The sequence below is a fragment of the Myotis myotis genome, unplaced genomic scaffold, assembly GCF_014108235.1.
Source record: "Myotis myotis isolate mMyoMyo1 unplaced genomic scaffold, mMyoMyo1.p scaffold_m19_p_2, whole genome shotgun sequence".
NCBI lineage: Eukaryota > Metazoa > Chordata > Mammalia > Chiroptera > Vespertilionidae > Myotis > Myotis myotis.
In genome coordinates this window covers 5899166-5921625 of record NW_023416324.1, presented here as the reverse complement: position 1 = coordinate 5921625, position 22460 = coordinate 5899166, and the positions used below count along the sequence as shown (strand labels likewise).

Sequence of the window (22460 nt, the reverse complement as noted above, 5' to 3'; positions counted from 1 at the left end):
CCCAGCAGCAAGCTAACCTACCAGTCGGAGCGTCTGCCCCCTGGTGGTCAGTGCACATCATAACAACTGGTCAAACGGTCAAACGGTCGGACACTTAGCATATTAGGTTTTTATTATATAGGACAGACAGTAGTAACTATGGACTTTAAAGCCAGAGTACATTAATGAAAAACATAAGGTTTGACATTTGAAACATATTTAAAAAAACAGAACAACTCATGAATTTGTCACCTGTTCTTCCCTGCAACTAAAACGGTCTCAATTACACGTATGTAATAAAAGATAATGTGTATGTTATCAAAAAGAAATCTTTGTCTAAGAAAATAGGACACTAATTGTAATTTGTGTTGAAATGCACACACAAAAACAGAAAACAGTGCTGATTTTCCATCCCATGCTATGCACAGACTCTGAAACATTTTACTTAGAACAGGCCTCCCACCCCTTACACCCCAACAGGCTCTGCACTGTCCAAAAGAAGCCACACTCTAACTGCGCCATCTACTGCCTCATCTCGGCAGTGCACCTCCATGCTGGCGTTAGGAAACGGTTGGGCGGGACTGATGTTTTTTGGCTCTCCCTGGCTATGACATCCTTGCATCAGCTGGTCGCTTAGCATCACAAAGTGACCATCACATCCTGGAGTGGAAACTGAGGGGTAAATCTGGTTATTTTTCTTCTGGTAACAGTAAGTGAAAAGGGGGTACTCTTAAGTGAAACATTTATAAAATATCAGGTCTAGAAAATGGAACAAAGATGAGTCTTGAGAATGTTCCAAATTTGGTACAAGGAAGAAACATGATCTGGTCACAAACATTCATTTTGATTTTTGATTTTTTTAATTCACTAAACTCTGACTGTAAAAGACATAAGATTTTTTTTGCTAGCTGATAAGGATTTCATAGTTTCAATTTAATCAGTGTAACTGATACAAGCATGCCCATCCAAAACAGGTAAAGAACTTGACAGAGCACCTACCTGCCCTTTCCCCAGCCCCGCAAGAGTGTTTACATATAGCCACTTACAATGAAGTCACCCACTAGCAGACGATCGAGAGTTTGACGGATTTCTGCCTTGGTCTGCATCTTCAGTTTGTTATACTGCCTTCGGGCAGCTTCAGCCACTCTCAACTCAAGTTCAGACTGATAACCAAAGCCTGCAAGATTGGAAACAGACAGGAAAATCAGACCCTTCAAATGGCGTGGTGGACGAAAGCGCTGCGACATCTATTCTCACCAAGAATTTCCACCAAAACTAAAAAACAGTCTATGACAACAGCTCCTTCCTCCAGCCTGGCCTGGCACTATATAGGGTAACAGGAACGAGGCACAGATGGGTGAGGGACAACCCTGAGGAGAAAGGCAGGGAAGGTACATCAGGTACTAGAATTTCTTAAATTATTGTCTGAAAGAGTCCAAACTATTTTATTTCAAAACCTTAAAAGCCTGACATTACGTTGAAAGAGGAAATGGGCCCTAGCCAGTTTTGCTCAGTGGACAGCACGTCAGCCTGCAAACTGAGGGTCCCGGGTCCAATTCCGGTCAAGGGCACATGCCCAGGTTGCAGGCTCGATCCCCAGTAGAGGATGTGCAGGAGGCAGCCAATCAATGATTCTCTATCATCATTGATATTTCTCTCTCTCTCCCTCTCCCTTCCTCTTTGAAATCAATAAAAATATTTTTTTTTAAAAAAAAAAAAGAAAGAAGACATGGAATTTAGAGGGAAATGCCTTCTATATTCTACCAGTGAAGGAGCAATGAAGCCAAGACATGTATGGCTAGTATTTACATGAAAAGAATTCAAAAAGTGACCCAAAACTAAAACAGCTTCATTAATTATTATAAGAGGGAGGGAGAGGATACATTCAGCCAAGTAATATTGTTTTACCAATTTCCCTTCAACAAAAGTACCTTTTCTTCACCTACTGCAGAAAACAAAGGAAGACATTAAGGCAGTGATGTGGGAGAGGGCAATGATGAACTTTGCAGTATTTAATGCTGCACCAAGCACGCAAAACAGACATTCATCCTCTCTGCCACCTAGAAGGAAATTCTTGGACATGCCTCCTAAATTCAAGTGATCTAAAATATCCTGGGTAGCCAAGGAAACTGCCATCCGAATGGAATGGGAAGTATTAAAAAATGTTTGCTAAATAGAGGCAAAGAAAAAGAAAATACTTAAGGATATTGATTTAAGGCCTTTTCTACCACTACAGGCCACCTGAATGTGCAATAAGCCTTGTCCAGAGTGCCAGAAATGACAGGAAAGATGTCTTGAGAAAGGAACATTAGAGCAAACAAACAAAAAAGTTAACCTGAGGTATGAACCTTTCCCTTGTAGAAAAAGTCAGCTACTTTTTTAATAGCCTGGGGATTATAGATGATGTTCAAGGGCCTGGTGCTGACGTTCAGCCGCCTCTCGAAGTGGCTGTGCACTGGGTTTCTTTCATACAGCATCTCAAACACGGGAGCCTCTGGGTCTGCAGCTGGAGGAAAGAACCGGAGTGAGAAAACGGAACACGGCAAAATCAACCACCGATTCTTAACAGACCCAGGAGGCATTCGGGAAAAAAGACATCTCCTAAATTATTTTCCAATTAGTTCACACTTACACACATTTTATGACCCTTAATAAGGACTGACCCTTAATTATGACAGGACTCCTCAAGAAAGATGGTTGCATTTTTCTCCCATTATGAAAACCAAGAACTCTGAAGACCTAGGAGGCTGCCCCAGAGAGCACCAGGCTGCCTCCAAGTCAAACAGGGCTCCACACAGCAAAGCACTGGCCACACAACAGGACACGCCCCCTCTTTTACGGGTAACCAAGACTACTGATCTGTAATCATCGTATTTTCCAGGATTAGTTTTAAGAACATATTACAAATTACCAGGGTAGTGATCACTTCTGTCTGCAGATGTTGTTTGGAGACCAAAAGACTGTGAAACTCTGCCAACTTCTTTTTGCTATTAACACACACAAAATGAATAATGTCAGCGAGAGAGGGCACACATGCTTTGGCATCGCTCTCACCGAGCACAATCAAATCAAAACTCATCTGACATCAGATCACAGATGACTTGCAGAACGATCCCTCTAGTGTGTGCCTTTTTCCCAACCTAGTGAAAACACGTATTTTCTTCTGCATTGACAATGCTACTTGGCATTCCGAGCATTTTATGAATGACTGCTAAATAAGGAATATTAACTGTGTACAGCTGTTCAAACTCTCACTCTGCACTCCCACTATCTCCACAAGTCCACACACCCCCCAACAAAAAATATCATGGGCAGAGTAAGTGGCTAAATTTATTCAATTATTCTGACCATATCTTGGACAATTTGTTAAGACTGAAGATCTAACTAATAAATAATATTCTATGTAAAAATTAGCATATATAGGGAAATTGAGGTGGTTTTTCTTGGAACTCTAGAAAAAGAATAGGTCCTATCAAGTGACTAAGAGTCAGAATGCTTACAAAGGTCTGTCACACACAGAGGAAACTCAAACATTAACCCTGAAATGCAGAAAACAGCGGTGCTAATGGCATTTTCTTCCAAATCAGAGCAAACTATTGCATGTTTGCTACAACACAGGGGAGGAAGAGGGCACTGCCATAAATCCCACCAACATTTGCTCTCTAACAAATGTTAAAAACTTATCTAGCCCTAGCCAGAGTGCTCAATGGTTAGAGCTTCAGCCCGCACACCAAAGGATCTTGGGTTCAATTCCCAGTCAAGGGCACGTACCTGGGTTGCAGGTTTGATGCCCAGCCCCAGTCAGGGTACATGTGGGAGGCAGGCAATCAATGTCTCTCACATAGATGTTTCTCCCTCTCTCTCTCTCCCCCCTCCTTCCTTCCATCCTTCCCTCCTTCCTTCCCTCTAAAAATCAATGGGAAAAATACCCTTGGGTGAGGATTAAAATAAATAAATAGATAAATAAAAAATAAATAAAAAACTTATCTAACTCCAGATTGTCTAATTGGCCATGTCTCAAGATGATCAAATGTCAAAGTGAATCAAGTTACTATTAACTATTGCTTGCCTAAAACAGACCCAGATGGACTCGCCACCCCACCGCTGTACATACTGGATTAGGGAAGACCAGCAGAGGAAACATCGTTCCTTCTGTGGCCAGGTCTCGAAGAAACAGGCCACCCAACCGGACGAGAAGCAAGGAAGAATTTCTTCGAGGAAGGGATTCTGCCAAAAGCTTTACATCTATAAAAAAATAAATATAAGAGTTGATACTACGCCATGACAGCCTAAAGTGCTTTATAAGCATTAGGTATAATATTTTACAGAGGACTATTAGATATCATGAACTATTTTGCCCTGAAATAGGAAAAAAAAAAAAAACCTATCTGTTTATCTATACGTCTATGTGTATAAATCAACCTATACAAATATATAAGGACTATCAGACACTTCATAGCAGAACAAATTTTAAATAGAGCACTTTACAATTAAATTCAAGCAATAGGCTAATCCAGTGGTTCTCAACCTTCCTAATGCCGCAACCCTTTAATACAGTTCCTCATGTTGTGGTGACACCCAACCATAAAATTATTTTCGTTGCTACTTCATAACTGTAATTTTGCTACTGTTATGAATCATCATGTAAATATCTGATATGCAGGATGTATTTTCATTGTTACAATTGAACATAATTAAAGCATAGTGATTAATCACAAAAACAATATGTAATTATGTATGTGTTTTCCAATGGTCTTAGGCGACCCCTGTGAAAGGTCGCTCGACCCCCCCAAAGGGGTCGCGACCACAGGTTGAGAACCGCTGGGCTAGTCCATATTACATTTATAAAATCCCGACTCTCAAGATTATAAAGTCAAACAAACTGGCTTTTTTTTGGGGGGGGGGGGGGGTCATTTCTAAGCTACACTAGAAACTTCAGGTAAGTGACTATCTTATGAAATGAAGTATTTGTGAGATGTAAAAACCAACCTCTGTATTTATTTATACAACTATAATTCAAAGTCACAAGAAGAAGTCAAACACAGCTGATCTTCATCATTGGCCGATTCTGTATTTGCGAGTGTGTCTATTCACTAAAATGTATTTGTCGCCCCCAAACCAATGATCGCGATGCTCTCGAGGACATGGGCAGGGCAGCAAAAAATGTGTGTTCCCAGCTGAGACTGAACAAAGCGCGCTCTGCCTTCTTGTTCCAGCTCTCACACTGTACACTGTGCCCTCTTCAGGGTCCATTAAGTGCCGGTTTTTTGCCTTTTCCTGCTCTTTGTGGATTTCACTGCTCACAATGGCCCCCACGCATAGTGCTGAAGTGCCGTCTAGTGTCCCTGAGCGCAAAAAGGCTGTGGTGTGTCTCACAGAGAAAAATCTCTGTGTTAGATAAGCTTCACTCAGGCAGGCGTTACACTACTGTTGGCCGTAAGTTCAGCATTAATGAATCAACAGTATATTAGATAGGTGTCTTTAAACGCATCACAGGTAAGACAAGGTTCTGTACTGATCGGTTAATGGGTGTTACAGCCAGAGGCTCCCAGGCACCTAACTGTGCGCTTCCCCCTGGGGACAATGATCGAGGTGACTTTCCAGAACGTAACTACTCAAATAATGAGATTCACGTGGACACGGGCACCCTGAGAGATGAACACCAGCCGGGGGTTCTGGGGCAGTACCTGAAAACTCAAGCTGCATGAAAGCACTTTCCTGGGTCTGAGGAGTGCCTGGCTCCTGGTGTGATAGAGTCACGGTGCCCCGCTGCAACTGCAAGTTCAGCTTGGCGAAGACGTGGTCCCGCCTGGTATATGTGTTCATGCAGGAGGCGTCCGCAGCGGGGTCAAAAAAGTCCTCGGTGCCTGCCCACGAGGAAGAAACGACGTTAAGAAAATACATGGAAAAACTTCCGAAGCAAAACCAGGCACACCGGTCAGTCATGATGGCATTGTGTACCCATTGTCCCTTTCTTTGGAAAGAACTCCAGAGCTGAGGGTGACTGTTTTCCTTCACTAATTTAAAACGACCCAACTGCTTCATCAGGCTCTACCTTATTCCCAACCAGGAGGGCGTTCCGGCTCACAGGCAAGTACAGGAGAAAGCCGAGCTGCCCAACATCGTGAAACGTTCTCCACCTGCACTGTCCAGGGCCGTGGGCACACCTGGCACGTGTGGCTAATGTGGCTAGTGTGACTGAGAAAGCCAATGTTTTGTTTTATTTAATTTTAATTAGAGTTTAAACGGTCATGTGGGGCTATGGAAACCATACTGGGCGTTGTGGGTCTGAAGAGCGGCCCTGGACTGGGATTGGAGCGTCAGTTTAAAATTTCTGAACTTGCTCACATTTAGTTCTCTCACCATCCCTGTCGCTAAGATCTACCTGACAAGGTGCTAATATTCAAATTTAGTAGCAGAGTTGCAAATGAAGTGTCTCCCAAAACCACCTCGCTCTGCCTCTATGAACATGAGACAAACAGCTTTACCAATCTCTACTTCTTTTTGTTTGCTTGAAAATATCATGGATTGTTTCAAAAGTAGCAGACAAATTATTATGAACCCAGCATCTCCCTTCACTGCCACCCAGGGGCTAAGGGGAAGGAGCCGCCTTACCCAGGATCTCTTCAGGAGTCCACTGCTCGTGCTGCTCTGCAGACAGCCCCTCGACTGGCTTCCCAGACCAGCCGCCCCAGCCAGGAAACCAGGACTGAAGGTACTGCAGCATCCCACTGCCCGCACCGCTGCCTGGGTCTCCAGGACAGTCTCCTGGAGAATCAAACTGAGGCTCTCGCAGGCTCTGTGCCAATCAACAATGAGCAACATGAGGACCCATAGACAGAACCAGCTGTGGCTGCCCACCCCCCGCCCCCAAGCATAAGCACACCCATGGGGAAGCGCTCCATGAGTGCTGAGTCCGAGCACGTCTCCTCACAGAGGGCTCCTTACCTCTGCCAGCTCCTCTTGCTTGTGAAATCGTTCGTGCACCAGCTCACGAAGAATCTTTAATTCCTCAAAGCTCTGTTCCTCTTCAATCCGACACATTTCCTCCTGTTGGGGTGAAAGCAAAAACAAACAAACTGAACAGGTGTTATAGCTCCAGAGAACTGGACACTCTCGCACACCACTCACTACAAGGACTGTGATGGGGCCTCTCCGGTCCCCAACATCTCCACTGAAGGCCAAGAAACAGTGAAGACAAATAGCTAGGTCGATGGTTGCTGTGCTTCCGTTTAAACAGCTCTTCCACATAACCCCAACCGTACTTGGTCCCTGAGACCAACAGTAACTACAGAGGAAGGTGACTAGTTATTCTTCCCACTTCAATGGGGAAACTCAGGACCACGTTTACACAGGAAGTGTGCAGGCCTCTAGCTCCTTTGTTTCACACGTGCATTTGCAAGGAAGCAGTCATTTAAATTTGTTTCATGCTAGTTAGGAAAGACCAAGAGCAGCCAGCTACATGCAAATATGCAAAAGACAGAATTCGCTGTCCTAAACTGTTCTTATACCCTAACATTAGGAAAAGGAAATTATGTGTGTTTCACATAATTTACAACAAAAAAATGTCTGGTTGACCCCATCATTTCCAGAAGTTTCCCATGTCAGTAACCAGGCCTGATACTGGTGAAAAAGTGAGTGGGCCATGCCTCAGGGTGCCAGCAGGAGAGGTGAGAACACCTAGGGGTTCAGCACTGAGTGGTTACCACATGGTGGGATGCTCTCATGGAAGGAATGTTTGTGCCCCGCTCAGTTCAAATGCTGAAGCTTTAACCTCCAATGTTATGGGCTTTGGAGATAGGACCTGGGAAGTAATTAGGTTGGATGAGGTCGTGAGGGTGGGATTTCATAATGGGATTAGTGCCCTTCTAAGAGAAAGGGGACAGATTTCTCCCTCCACCAAGAAAAGGCCATGTGCACACACAGTAAGAAGGCAGCCAGGAGGAGGAATCTCACCAGAACCGGGCCAAGCTGGCACCTGGATCCTGAACTTCCCAGCCTCCAGACTGGGAGAAATAAATGGCTGGTTTTTTAAGTCCAGGCTATAGCATTTTGTTAGAGCAGCCTGAGTGAAGACAGGTGCTAAAGGGAAAGTAAGATTCCTTTTTGCTTGGAAGGGTTTACTAAAGAAACAGTTAATTAAGAGATAACACCTGAGAAGAAATATCAGAAACAGTCTAAATCGCTTTGCAAAAACTGATGCTCACAAAACGGAAACAAATCCAGGAGCAAAGCAGTCAGCAATCCCCCCTCCCTCTCCTAGGAGAAGAGGAGAGGTACTAGAGCAGGCTGGGGTCCAGGCCAGCACTCCAGGCCTGATGGTTCTAAGAGGCTCTAACCCTACAATTAGCAAGAAAAGCTGACCTTCACCACCTACTTCATCCCCTCTGCCTAGCTTCTACCTCAAAACCTCAAGCAAATCAATTGGGCTTAGGGAAAGTTTAGGCCAAAGCCTACAGAGATGAGCTACAGACTCAGAGAACAAAATCAATAACGAGGAATGGGCTTTGAAGAGATGCAGGTGACTAGCTGAAGAGTCTCTGTGAGCCCTGCACAGAGCACAAGGGAGGAGGGGATGGGCACGGGGAGTGGGCACGAAGCGCGGCTGGACCACAGCCCCTTTCCCTCCTTCAGCCCGTGGCCCGCTCTCCTCAAGCAGCAGGTGAAGGATGCTTCTGGTCGAGGTGAGGCCGTGGCCTTCCAACAAGCTCTCACCCTAGTAAGACCCACTCTAGCCCGTGAAATGAAATTCTGTAGCAAGGGACTTGATTCCTTCAGAGATTCCATTTTCGTCAGCCTTTGAGAGAACAGCATTCTTACCCTCTGATGACAAGAAACACAAGGCAACGGCCGCTCACCGTGTCGTCTGCAGACAGCAGGCCTCCTTTCAGTTTGCTGAAGTACTTGTCGGTGTAGGACACGGCGTCGCGGGCGCGGTGCAACAGGAAGTCCCAGGTGCAGCGCTTCCTCTGCTCTCTGATCTCGTGCAGGTTAGCATTCAGGGCAAAGTACCACCATTCTCGGCAGCTGAAATATTTCGTAACAATGTCATTATTTCTTACCTTGAAAGCACCTAAAATGCTGTCCACCAAGCATTTTAAAACTCATTTTATTTTTATTTTTTTTATTTTTTTTTTAACATATTTTATTGATTTCTTACAGAAATTTCTTACAGGGAGAGGGATAGAGAGCCAGAAACATCCATGAGAGAGAAACATGGATCAGCTGCCTCCTGCACACCCCCCACTGGGGATGTGCCCGCAACCAAGGTACATGCCCTTGACCGGAATCGAACCCGGGACCCTCGAGTCCGCAGGCCGAAGCTTTATCCACTGAGCTAAACCGGTTCTGGCTAAAACTCATTTTAAAATATTGGGCTGAACTCAACATGGGGGGAAAGCAAATCTTCATCATATAAGAATAACATTTCCCTCAACTGGTTTGAAGGAGCCATATCAGTCCCCTCCACCAACAGTCAAGTGGTGACTGGAAGGTAAATGCCATCATAAGATAATTACCACGGATTTGACTACTGACAATTTTAAGTGGAATACTTCAGAAAAGATATGGGAATGCACAGGATCTAAGAGAATTTTAACATACTGGGTTGGCCCAGTTTATCCCTGCAGCATGAACAGATTTCTTTTCGCTATAGGAGTTAGAAAGTGCACTATGTCAGTGTCGACCAAACAACAACCTGGGAGAAAAGACATAGGGAAGCAGATTCAAAGAATCAGGTCCCATGCGAGCAACCCCAGCCTACCTGCTGACCAAGACCAAGAGGGCCTTCTCACTTCCCCTACACCCAACCTAAGGCTAACGCATCACCAAATCAACAGATGGTCAGAATATCAAGTGATAAACAACAGAAATGGCATTTAAAGGTCAGAAAAATCGACTCTACTTTTACTAGTATCTCCAGCCACGTGCAAAGAACAGTGAGGGATATTTCTGACCTATATACAAAAAAACCAAAATGTACTTCATATACAACAACTGGCGAGCCCTTACTTCCCAGAGATGGCCACTTTGGGTTTCCATTTTCGAAACTTCGCCTGCCTCTCCTTCCGTTCCAGCTCCTTGAGGAATCCCATGATTTGCCGGTATTGCAGCTTTTAATAGAGATTAAGAGATGCTAGGTTAGAACTGATTTGTTGCTTTTACCCAGTGAGGACATGGTTCTAACAAGAACAATTCACATTAGTCAATCCACCTAATTGAAAACCAGTGCAAACCGGAAGACCAAATTTCCGCACCAAGTGGCACTTCTCCCGGGACTCTGACAGTTAAGTATTGACATGACTGTGCTCTTGGGCTCTGCCCAGCACTTAAAAACCAACTCAGAACTAACCTGAGATCAGCCCAATCCGACCGCACTACAGACAATGGATTCTACACCTACCACAACTGTGGGCACAACTTCCTGTGTCCCTTCTTTCCTACTGGGGTGCTGTGAAGTCTTGCGGCCCTTCTACCAACCTGCTCATTCACCCCAGTTCCGAGTCTGACGGTGAGAGCACAGGCCGCTGGGGGAAGGGGGGTACCTGAGAGAGTTTCAAGGGGATGGTCTCCAGCTGGATGTCGCATTCAAAACGGGGAGTGTGCCGAGACCGCAGAGGCTCTTTGGAGCAGTTTCTCCTCAAAAGGGCAGATGCGCACACCGGCTCCAAGATGTAGTGATGATCGCGGCTCTCCATGCTCTTGCCCATGGCCTCCTGAGTGTCACAAGAACCTCTGTCAGTTTTCTGGTTTTGTAACCATTCTTACATAAATGGTGTATGTCCTGTTTTGCCTTAGTTTATTAAACAGAATACTTAATACTGTGTCTTAGAGACTAATGGTCTTTGCCCTTATTTTATAGTTGCATTCTACTGTATGGAAGCACAGTATTTATTTAATCAAACTAACAAAACAAAGCCATTCCATATGATAGCATCAAGCCAAAGATAATCTTGGGTGGGACAAAAAGCGAGTCCTTTTTCTCTATTTCACTTAAATCAACTACAATTACTTTAGAAAAAGATTAAACAGATTATTTTGTAAGCCTTCACAAACAGTAATACTTTCTGTACAACTAGAGGCCTGGTGCACGAATTTGTGCACTGGTGGAGTCCGGCCGGCCTGCCCCGATCAGGGCCGATTGGGCTGGGCTGGCGGGAGGGGACTCCGGAGGTTGGCCAGCCAACCCCACCCCCTGGTTGAACTCCTGGTCAAACTCCTGGTGGAGGGGACAATTTGCATATTAGCCTTTTATTATATAGGATGATTTATAATGATCTTCTAAGTCAGCGGTCACCAACCTTTCAAACCTCACGGACCACCAGTGGTCCACAGACCACCGGTTGGCGACTGCTGATCTAAGTAGTTCTTAACGGAATTCCACCAAAGGTGAAGTGTCAACATAAACATAAGAAAGCTCTTCTTAAGAATCTCATCTGGTGCTTTGTTCAATGAAAAACTGAATGCCTAGTATATGGTGGCTAGAAGAATGGATAACCATATGTTTGATGCATACGGTGGATTATGCAGTAGTCAGAGCAATCAGCTAGAAGAATAAACAGCAACACTGATCCATCTTAAAAGCATAGCCTTAAGTGAAAAAAAGAAAACAAGGAAATCTAAAATGCAATGTAAATGTAAAACATACACAAAACACTACATATTGTTCAGTTATATACGTAGCAAATACCTCAAGCAACACACTTGAGAGTGGGTACCTCTGGAGGGGGGATGGGAACAGTAATCAGAGACGCAGAGAACAAAAGCCTACACGAAGGTGACCCTGCACCCCTTCGCTTCAGTGCAGTGTCGCAATGAAGCCCTCTGCCAGAATCATACCTGCAACTCCAGCTGAGGCAAATCCCCCAGTAAAGTGCAATCGACATCCCAATAGATGCTAAACTCTGCCACATCTAACTGCTTTTTCCGCATTAACTTCTGCACCTGAGGTAAGACAGGGAAGAAAACAAGATGACTCCATATTCATGACTTTATTCATTCATTCAACAAGCCATTTGTGAAGAATCATCCATCAGGCACCTTTGCAAGGTGCTGGGGATACAAAACTAGACTAAAGCATGGTTTTGCTCTCCCAGAGTTCAAGTCTCGCTAAGTGGGAATACAAACATGCAAACAATTTTAATTAAGCAGAGGAAAGCAGAGGAGAGTATTTAAGATGCCATGAGCAAACAAAGAGAAAACAGCACTGCATGACTCAGAGATGTGTAAGTTTCAGGCATAGAGCTGGTAAGAGGAGAGGACGGGGACGCATTGCAAAGGGTAGGGCCGATACAAAATGCCTGATAACCTCAGAGGACAGTGAGTTTGTGTGACTGGAGCATGGCTCATGTGCTGTGGGGGCAGTAATCATACATGTGTATGGACATATTTGGTATCAGAGTTAGTTAGGTGTTGAGATAAGTAGATTGGATGTTACTAGGTGTACTGGGTTGAATAGCTCCCTCCCCCAAAATATTCATGTCCTCCCAACACCTGTGAATGGGACCTTATTTGGAAACAGGGTCTTTGCAGATGTAATCAAATTAAAATGAAGTCATATTGGATTAGGGTGGGCCCTGTGGTGCCCTTAAAGAAGGAAAAAAAAAAGACTCAAAGGAGAAGGCCATGTGAAAAAAGAGGAAGATTGGAAAGATGCATCTATAAGCCCAGAATGCCAAGGCTACACCCTGAGGCAAAGAGAAAGGCATGGATGTTTCTCCCTCAGAGCCTCCAAAGAATCCACTTTGCCAACCCTTTGATTTTGGATTTCCACCCTCCAGAACAAGAGAATACATTTCTGTTGTTTGAAGCCACCTATTTGAGCTTATTTGTTATGGCTGCCCGGACACTGACACACTAGGAAAGGAAGTATACACCACACCAAGGACTCTGGAGCTCATACTTTACGTGACAGGGAGCCCCGAGGGTTCTGATGCAGGTATGCACCAGGACCGGGTATGTGTTTTAGAAACAAAACTCTGGCAACAGTGCAAAGTAGAGCTCCCCCTGGGGTGCCAGAGAAAAGGAGCCATGAGTCACATTAAGATAATGAGCAAGCCCTAGCCGGTTTGGCTCAGTGGATAGTGTGTCAGCCTGCGGACTGAAGAGTCCCGGGTTCAATTCTAGTCAAGGGCACGTGCCTGGGTTGTGAGCTCAATCCCCAGTAGGGGGCGTGCAGGAGGCAGCCAATCAATGATTCTCTCTCATCATTGATGTTTCTATCTCTCTCCCTTTCCCTTCCTCTCTGAAATCAATAAAAATCTATTTTTTTTAAAAAAAGACAATGAGCAAGTTTATAGGATCAAGTTACTTTTTAGAAATACTTGGTTACTCTGAGCTAACCACATCCTTTTGCCCCCGTGTCCCGTACAAATACTCCTTGTTTTCTGTGTGCCATGGCGTGGAAAAGGGTGGGAAGCATTGGCACAGAATGAATCAAGAGCCTGGGGTGGCAGCAAGGAGGTCACCGAGCAGGATGCTTTATCAGCCCAGGCAGAAGTTGACAGGATCCTGAACTCAGACAGGTGTAGTGTGACTAAGAGAAGAGCTACATTTGAGGCACTGCAGGAAACATTGGCAGGACGCTATGATCAAATGGACATGGACGTTGAGGAATGAGAAGTGGAAGGATGAGCACGGAGCTTCTAGAGATTAGGGGAGTGGGTAAGAACACATGATCTGGAGCAGGGATGGCAAACGTTTTCTGAAAAGGGCCAGAGAGTACACATGAAGGCTTTGTAGACCCTACAATCTCTGTTGTAACGACTCAACTCTGCCACTGTAGCACAAAAGCAGCCTTAGACAATACACACAAAGGGCACAGCAGTGATCCAATGAATCTTTTTTACAAAAAACGGGTGGGGGCCAATCTGCCAACCCCAGATGCAGAGCTGATCCGCCCTCCCGTCAGCGCTCTGCACCTCAGCACCTCAGCCACACCAGGAGGACAACAGTGGTGGTGAAAAGCACGGAGAATTCAATGAGCAATCGTGCAAAGCACAAAGAACAGAGTCTCGCACATAAAAGCGTTCGTAAGATGCTAGTTTTCATTTGCTTGTTTGGACCTTCAGTAACATGTTAGAAAATAAAGGGGAAAAGTTAGTTTCAGGGGAGCAAACTGGACAGATGGGACATAATGGGATCGTTTTGGTTATAAGCCTAAATGCCCTAGCGGCGTCTGTATCCACAGGGAGATGGATATGAATATAATGGTCAGTCCAGAGGGGGAGAATGGAATGCAAGTGGAAGCCATCAGCAAATATCCCAGGTGGTCACTGAAACTATGAAACAGATGAGTTTACCTGGGAGGGCACGTGGTATGAGAAGAAAACCAAAGATGAAAGCCTTTCTACACCTTGATTTCTTTGTGGAGAAAATGAAAGGGGCTGCACCAACATTTAAAGGATGAGTGACAGAACAAAAGGTCAGAGAAAATTAACTGTTTCCCTAGTCCAGCAAATTAGATGTATTACATACAGGCCAGAGACATACAGGGAAAGGCCCGGTGGAAAGAATGCAATCTCATTCACATGAGGCAAGATGACAAGAGCAGAGCCCAGACTCCCCACAACTACTGCTTTCTTCCTGGCTCAGTCATATTTCATACTCACAGGCTCATTCACCGCATTTTGCATCGACACATTCTTAATGCAGATGCCAAAGGCAAAAGGGTGGGAAGGATTGGTAATACCGTCTTCGAAGCGCAAGTGAACATCTTGAATTTTTAACTGCAAAGGGGAGAAAAAATAAAAGCACGTTTAGGCAACTGCTACGGGTGGAAGACTAGAGGGAGGAGTCACACTGCCCTGAGCCTCATTACGTAAGTCACAGCTGGCATTGTATACACACATCACAGAGCCAGTGCTCCCCAAGCCCCTCAGCGTTACACTCACAAACTGGACACACACAGAAGAGAGCTACAGAAGAGAGCTACAACACTTTCATTAAGTCAGCTCAGAAGACACCATAGAGATACATTAGAAGAAAGTAATACCGCTGTATCCAGGTAACTGGCCCTCCCTCTATGATAGTGTTGCCTGTGTCCCCACACCTAGATACAGGAAATCAGCAGGACATATACACTTTGTACCTATTTATTTCTTTACTTCCCTCTGCCCCTGAAGACAAGCTAGCGAAAAGGCATGCTGCTTCAATGAATTAAAAAATAATAATAGAAAGTGAAAACACAACCCACAAAATGGGAGAAAATATTTACAAATCATATGTCTCATAATGGACTAGAATTAAATATTAAAAATACACTTACAACTTAATAATTAAAAAAACAATAAACCAAGTTCTAAATGGGCAAAGAATTTGGATAGACATTTCTCCAAACAGGACTTATAAATGACCAATAAGCATATGAAACGATACTCAGCAACATTAGCCAAGGAAATGCAAATCAAAACCACAGTGAGCCGGGCCAGCGGCTCAGTGGTTGAACATTAACCTATGAACCAGGAGATCACAGTTCAATTCCCAGTCAGGGATCATGCCTGGATTTTGGGCTCAATCCCCAATGTGGGGCGTGCAGGAGGCAGCCGATCAATGATTCTCTCTCATCACTGATGTTTCTATCTCTCTCCTCCTCTCCTTTTGTGAGGTCAATAAAAATATATATTTAAAAAAATACACAGTGAGATACCACTTCATATCCACTAGCGTGGCTATAATCAAAAGAGAGACAATAACAAGTGCAGATGAGGATGAGGAAAAATTGAAGTGCTCATAGATTATTGGTACAATTGTAAAACAGTTAGGCTACTTTGGAAAATAGTTTGCTAGTTCCCCAAAAAAATTAAACATATAGTTACCATATGACTCAACAACTCCACTCCTAGGTATATAATACTCAGAACTGAAAACATACGTTCACACAAAACCCTATACCCGAATGTTCACAGCATCACTATTCACAATAGCCAAAAAGTGGAAACACCCAATGTCCATCACCTGATGATGGATAAACAAAGTGTAGTACATCCTGAGAACTGCAAAGACTCTTGCAAGAACATTCTGTTCAAGCTCCTGCCCTAAGAACTTGACCCAATTTTGATGTGGCTTCCTGCAGCCTAAAGCTTGTCCCGGGGACAATCCAGCCCCTCTCTAAGTTCCTCTCCGGAAAAGCTCAGGGCTGTTTGTTTGTTCTAGCCAACACCTGACAATCAGCTCTGACCTCCCTTTCTTAGAACATTTATAATTGCTCTAAGGGCTTAAAATTGTGAATCCTTTCTCCATCCCTCTGAAGTGTGTGTGTGTGTGTGTGTGTGTGTGTGTGTGTGAGTGTGAGTGTGTGTGTGTGAGTGTGTGTGTGTGAGTGTGTGTGAGTGTGTGTGGTGTATGTGTGTGAGTGTGTGTGAGTGTGTGTGTGTGTGTGTGTGTGTGTGTGTGTGTGATCTCCTACAACTCAAGGGCCTGAAAGCCATTCCTTTGAAATGCGATCATCATGCTCAGTAGTTGGCATCGATCCATGAACCACGAGGTGGCTCCGGTCAGAGCACATGCCTGGGGTGTGGGCTCGATCCCCAGTAGGGGGCGTGCAGGAGGCAGCCAATCAATGATTCTCTCTCATCATTGATGTTTCTATCTCTCTCTTCCTCTCCCTTCCTCTCTGAAATCAATAAAAATATATTTTTTAAAAATAATAAAATAAAAATGATGAATTTTCAAAAATCAATGACAACTTAAAAACAAAAAGAACTTTCTGAAACAGAATTCAAAGCAGTCACCTTAAATGTAACAACCTTTTCATCAAAGTTATGAAACCAACAACCTCAGACTATTTTGGGGGAAAGTGATATACCTGTGTTACCCGGGCATTGCAAGAAAACCCTGGAGACAGTAAGTACGGGCTGGCAAAAAGGGCCTCTGATCTAGTTTTTTGAGGACAAAACAAATTTGTAATTAAAGTGGAAAAGGCGGCCAATAGCCCTAACACTGATACTCATCAAACTGCCACCAGATCCATCCGTGAGAGATTAAATATCTTAGTGAGCTGTTCACAATTCACTATCTAATCAACCAGAAACGGTGCATCCGACCTCTCTCGTTTTACAGATGAAGAAACTGAGATCAGAGAGCTTATGTGATTTACCCTGAAACAAAAGTCATGAAAGCTTACTGGTAGGTGATGTGGCTAAATCCTTTACAAGTGGGGCTCCAACATTCAAAAAGAAAGTGAAGTGAAATGTAAGTGAAACGAAAACTCCTACTCACACTAAGCGAAGCAAGAAAAGCCTGTGCCCAAAGCCTCGCCGCGGGACTTGCTTTTCAGGCTCTCCCCTGGGCACCGCCTAGAGAAGGGCACGCCTGAACAGCCAGTCCTGCCTAGGTACACCCTGTATCAGCGAGGCCCTGAGAAACAGGCAGCTCAGAAGTAAACACATGTAAGCCTGAGAAATAAACCCCTCCCCTGTTTCTGCTTTATAAAAGTCAGTAGGACTTACTTCAATATTCTCCACAATCCTCGTAACTACGGAGGCAGTGACGGAATACCAATAGGATTCCCCTTTCTGCTGGCGTTCACTCTACAAAGAGAAGAGCCAGCGTTAGCCAGAGCTAGTGCTTTGCTCACGCCTCACCACGACGCCCTTCCGGATCAAAGGACTTCTGCCTTGCCTTCCATTTTTCCTCCAGGGCTTGGAGAAGAGCGCTCTTGCGTTCCCTTTCCAACAGTTTCTCCTTTTCATCGTTGAAGTTTTGTATTTTTTCAGGGGCTCCAATTAAGTGAAGGCTGGAGATGGAGATCACCCAAGGGTCCACATGGGGGCGATAAAAGGGAATCTGAAGGGTTACTTTCCCAATTAAACCTAGGAAAAAGAAAAGCTTGTTAAATGTCTTTACATATTTTCAATTCCTTCTATTTTTCTGTATTCTTCTCGTTTTCTTAGGGGAGCATTATTATTTTTACCTTTTTCAATTTAAGAAAACAGGCAACAGGTCCTCGTATTTGGGAAGCAAATGTTAGTAAGCTGAGATCGGTAATAATTGGGCAAAATAAACTGGAAGCTAGGGAAAGTTCAGTGTGACTTGACCATAGCAAATGCAAGAGCTCTCTCCTGGAAACTACCTGTCCCCCACCTGGACTACATCTTAAATTTCTCTGGGGTGTCTTTCTGCCCATGGAACCTGCACAAGCCCATGGGCATGAACCTCATTTCCTGCTCATTATTAACCTACTGGCTGATAAGTACTTATTGGGCATTATCAGATTTACAGTATGCCCAATCTTGCACATACCCCAACATATCGGAGATGCTGCAGTGGCCTCTATCAAGGAAGAATTGATTCTTTATGAGAACTTGGCCTGATGGGAGAGCTAAAGAGCCTGGGAGAATTGTGATACTTATTTCCTAAGTTCTACCATTTCTAGTCAAGCCTCCTAGAACTCAAGCCTTCTTTAAATTCAATTAATTAGAGGCAAGTCACCACTGAGGAATAATGCATAAGAACATCTGACCTGTCCTCATGGATCTCGCAAAGATCCACCTCTGAAAGCCCAACCTCTGAAAGCAGCACAGTTTTCAGGGGGCAATCATCCTATATAATAAAAGGCTAATATGCGAATCGACCTAACATCAAAACGACTAGTCACTATGACGCGCACTGACCACCAGGGGGCAGACGCTCAACGCAGAAGCTGCCTCCTGGTGGTCAGTGTGCCAGAAGTCAGGCTCATAGCTGGCAAGCATAGCAGCAGTGGCAGGAGCCCCTCCCACCTCCATGGCAGCACTAAGGATGTATGACTGATGGCTTAGGCCTGCTGAGGGGCCCCCTCCCCCCACCAAGTGCATGAATTTCGTGCACTGGGCCTCTAATTACCCTGTAAGATCTAAAATTCAAGTGGGATTGATCAGTTATACAGGGGTGGGTAAAAGTAGGTTAATAATAAGCAATAACCCAAGAATAAACTATTTCACATACTCACAACTGTAAACCTATCTGTGCCCACCCTTGTATTTAACATAAAAGAATATCATTAACAATAGCATTTTTAATGATGACACCAAGTGATCAACTGTGTAATCCAGTACCAAATTCAGATATCTACAATAATGGAAAAAAAAAAACACATTTTAATTTGGATTTTATCTAAAACAATGTTTCTTATATTTAATAAAGTTTATAGTAAAACTGAAACATACCACTTTTCACAGCAAAGAATTTTAACAATAATTAGTGCACAGTTGCAATTCTAACCAAAATTAATTGGGGAGAGAATATGTAATATTCTAATAACTATATGACTAAAATATAAATGATGTTAGGTTTTAATTTTTGCAGAACAAGCATAAAAATGATCATTTTTGCAAAAATATCAGAAGACATCAACCTTTCCTAAGAGCTTTCAATAACTCAGAAGTGTCATCATTCTTGAAAGTTTTCCTTCAGAGTCTAATGAGTCAGTGCCTCTGCTTCTGACTGGCAGATCACCCATCACTTGAATTGATTTCAAGAAGGCCTAAATCTTTTGCAAGGTTTTTCATTTGCATTGTACTTGCATTTTATTGTAATACTAGAGGCCCGATGCATGAAAATTTGTGCAAGACTAGGCCTTCCTTCCCCTAGCTGCCAGCACCGGCTTCCCTCTGGCACCTAGACCCAGGCTTCCCTCTGGCCGCCGGTGACACCCAAGACCCGGGCTGGCTTCCCTCCTGCCCCAGCTTCATCAGGAAGGACGTCCAGAAGGACATCCTGTCTAATTAGCATATTACCTTTTTATTATTATAGATAAGTACTCCAAAATAAAGGAAAGACTGACTGATATCAACAGGCTACTGTTGAATGATGAGGGGTGCCTAAATAGAGACCAATTTTATAATTGATCATTCAATGGAGAATATTTTATTCCAAACAATTCTTGCTTCCTCACCAAACCTCACAACTGCAGGACTCCTATGTAGTTGCAAACATCTATTGAGTGTGTCGGGCATCGTCCTGAGTAATTTAATGTATAACTCAGGCATTCTCCTTTGCTGTAGGTACTATTATCATCCCATCTTAAGGATGAGGAGGCACACACAGAACTGTAGGAAACTTACCCAAGGTCACAGAGCCAGAAAATGGCACATTTAGAATAAACCCAGGCATACTGTTCCAGAGCCCACTTTCATGCAATACAGTAAACTCTCTCAGTAACATTTATAATGAATTATGTAAAAATAAAACCCCCTGTACCTAGAACAGAAGGTCTCATACTCCAGTAAACATAAGAATCACCAGAAATATTTATTAAAAATGCAAGTTGAGCCCTAGCTGGTGTTGCTCAGTGGAGTCAGCCTGCGGACTGAAGGTTCAATTCCAGTCAAGGGTACATACCCAGGTTGTGGGCTCAATCTCCAGTGGGGGACATACAGAAGGCAGCCAATCAATGACTCTCTCTCATCATTGATGTTTCTATCTCTCTCTCCCTTCCTCTCTAAAAAATCAATAAATATATATATATTGTAAATACAAGTTGAATGACACATCCTTGGAGATTCTAATTCAGTAGGTCAGAGGCCACGTGACCTCCTCCACCATTTCCACCCCAAGGTCATCCTGATACTAGTGGCCTAGAGACCACATTTTAAGACGGATCTAAACTCTGTACTTCCTACCCTGCCTCTTTCTGGTCACAGAGAGCCCAAGTCAAGGACTCTCAATTTCAGGTCCCACACAATGAACACTCAGCACTGCCTCCCTCTCCTTCGCTCCACGTACCAGCTTTGACTTCAAATGGTAACTCCAGTTCTTTCAAGGCATCTTTCTTTAATGGCAAGTTTTCTAATTCGACTGCACCTAAAAAATAAAAACAACATCATGTGGTTGCCAGAGGAGAGGGGGCTTGGGAGACTGAGTGAAAAGGGTGAAGAGATTAAGAACGCCATATTGGCAGTTATGAAACAGCGCTTGGATGTAAAGTAAAGCATAGGGAATATTGTCAATATCAGGGGATCACTTTGTAAAGTATATGATTGGCTAGCCACTATGCTGTACACCTGAAACTAATACAAAATAATGTGGAATGTCAACTGTAATTGAAAAATAAAATAAAAATAATTACATAAATAAAATATCATGAAGTGTTCATCCAACAAATGCGGCAGATGCCTACTCTGTGCAAATCATTGAAGGTTGAAGGGAAAGTTTTACAACTAGACCAGAGCGACAAAAAGCCAAGGGAGGCGCCACCACCAGCCTATGTGCTTCCCCTATACTAATTTCCTGGCTCCCACTTGGACATGTAAATAACAGCTGGAGTTTACAGCAGATGAAGTAATGAGCCAGATAGTAAATATTTCAGGGTTTATGGTGTCTGTTGTATAGTCTCCTTTTGTTTTTTGGGGTTTTTTTCACAAGCCTTTAAAAATGTAGAAGCCATTTTCAGCTCACAGGTGGGAATCTGGCCAGCTGGCCAGTTTGCAAGCCCCTAGTTCAGGGTAATGTTCACTAGAGGACCATTAACATCCGAATCTCCTGGGATGAAATGCAGGCTCCTGGGCCCCCTGCCAGACATCTCTGGGATTGAAACACAGAAATTTGCAAATTTTAACAAGCTCTCCTTACCAACACACACCCCCCAAAAACAGGTGTACTGCACACAACATCTGGGAGCCTGGGAGAGTTAACGAAGTTGGTCATGAGAAGGAATCAGACTCTCTCTTCTGGAGGGACCAGCTCCGCAGGTTCTCCTCGGCACTTCCACCTGCAGGTGTAATAACCAAGCAGAGGGCAAAGGAACAAACAGGACCCCCGCTGAAGGCCTTGCAGACCCCGCTCTGACAATGACTCAAACCCCAAAGTACAAGACGCCTCCAAGGAACAGTCTAGATCTCTCACCTCCCCCCCCCCCGACTATGGAAGTCAGTCATTCACATATATACACACCAATCCCTGTCCTTGCTGGACACTATACTAACCACTGAGGTTACAAAAGGAGAAGGCAGGATTCTCATCCCCAAAGAGCTCGGGAGACAGCCCTCATTTTACAAAACTGTTTGCACCACACAAGGCAATTTCTGAGTCACGGAAATCTGTCTGAGATGCATTATTTTCAAGAACAAGCAGTACAGACAGCCGCTACCCAGCAACCCTTAACTGGTAAGGGAACCCAGAAAAAAGGCAAGCAAGGCTTTTCCTGCAAAGGCCACTAATGCAAGAAACTTGATTACTTTTCCCTGATTGTTCAAGACCAGTGCATAATTGGCTTCTAAGTATTCAGGTCTAGCAATGTGGCAGATTCTGAGCAAATGTAGCCAATTTATTTCTCAGACTTTTGCGGGAACAGCTGTCTATATGGGGAATCCACATACCTTAAGACTAACCAAAAGGAGAAGTTAATAACCCCAGAGAGCCCGGACAAACCGTATTTCCACATTTGGGGAGAAAATAATCTTAAGGGGAAAAAATATCATGAGACATATTCCTTATCAGTTGAAAGTGACTGAAAGGGAGGAAAGTATGTAGTCTCTTCTTTTGAAGAAGCAACATCTGCCCTA

At 44.0% G+C, this 22460-nt stretch overlaps 1 protein-coding gene across 12 annotated transcripts in view; it reads right to left on the bottom strand.

Annotated features, from left to right (window-relative positions):
• VPS13D (vacuolar protein sorting 13 homolog D) overlaps nucleotides 1-22460 on the bottom strand; it is a 221325-nt gene that overhangs the window by 191392 nt on the left and 7473 nt on the right. For 11 of the 12 annotated variants that reach the window (XR_004973974.1, XM_036348853.1, XM_036348857.1 and 8 more), the window contains exons 3-17: nucleotides 20683-20760; nucleotides 17599-17789; nucleotides 17427-17507; nucleotides 14589-14705; nucleotides 11818-11922; nucleotides 10524-10694; nucleotides 9991-10091; nucleotides 8838-9006; nucleotides 6928-7029; nucleotides 6595-6778; nucleotides 5667-5846; nucleotides 4094-4224; nucleotides 2891-2966; nucleotides 2315-2485; nucleotides 1026-1156 (exon numbers count right to left, since the gene is read on the bottom strand). Coding sequence is in view for 11 of the 12 variants with exons in the window: in XM_036348853.1 (XP_036204746.1) it covers nucleotides 1026-1156; nucleotides 2315-2485; nucleotides 2891-2966; nucleotides 4094-4224; nucleotides 5667-5846; nucleotides 6595-6778; nucleotides 6928-7029; nucleotides 8838-9006; nucleotides 9991-10091; nucleotides 10524-10694; nucleotides 11818-11922; nucleotides 14589-14705; nucleotides 17427-17507; nucleotides 17599-17789; nucleotides 20683-20760 (1988 nt within the window). In the remaining variant the exon portion in view is untranslated. The remainder of the gene's footprint in view (nucleotides 1-1025; nucleotides 1157-2314; nucleotides 2486-2890; nucleotides 2967-4093; nucleotides 4225-5666; nucleotides 5847-6594; nucleotides 6779-6927; nucleotides 7030-8837; nucleotides 9007-9990; nucleotides 10092-10523; nucleotides 10695-11817; nucleotides 11923-14588; nucleotides 14706-17426; nucleotides 17508-17598; nucleotides 17790-20682; nucleotides 20761-22460) is intronic. The other variant, XM_036348856.1, reaches the window with a different exon arrangement.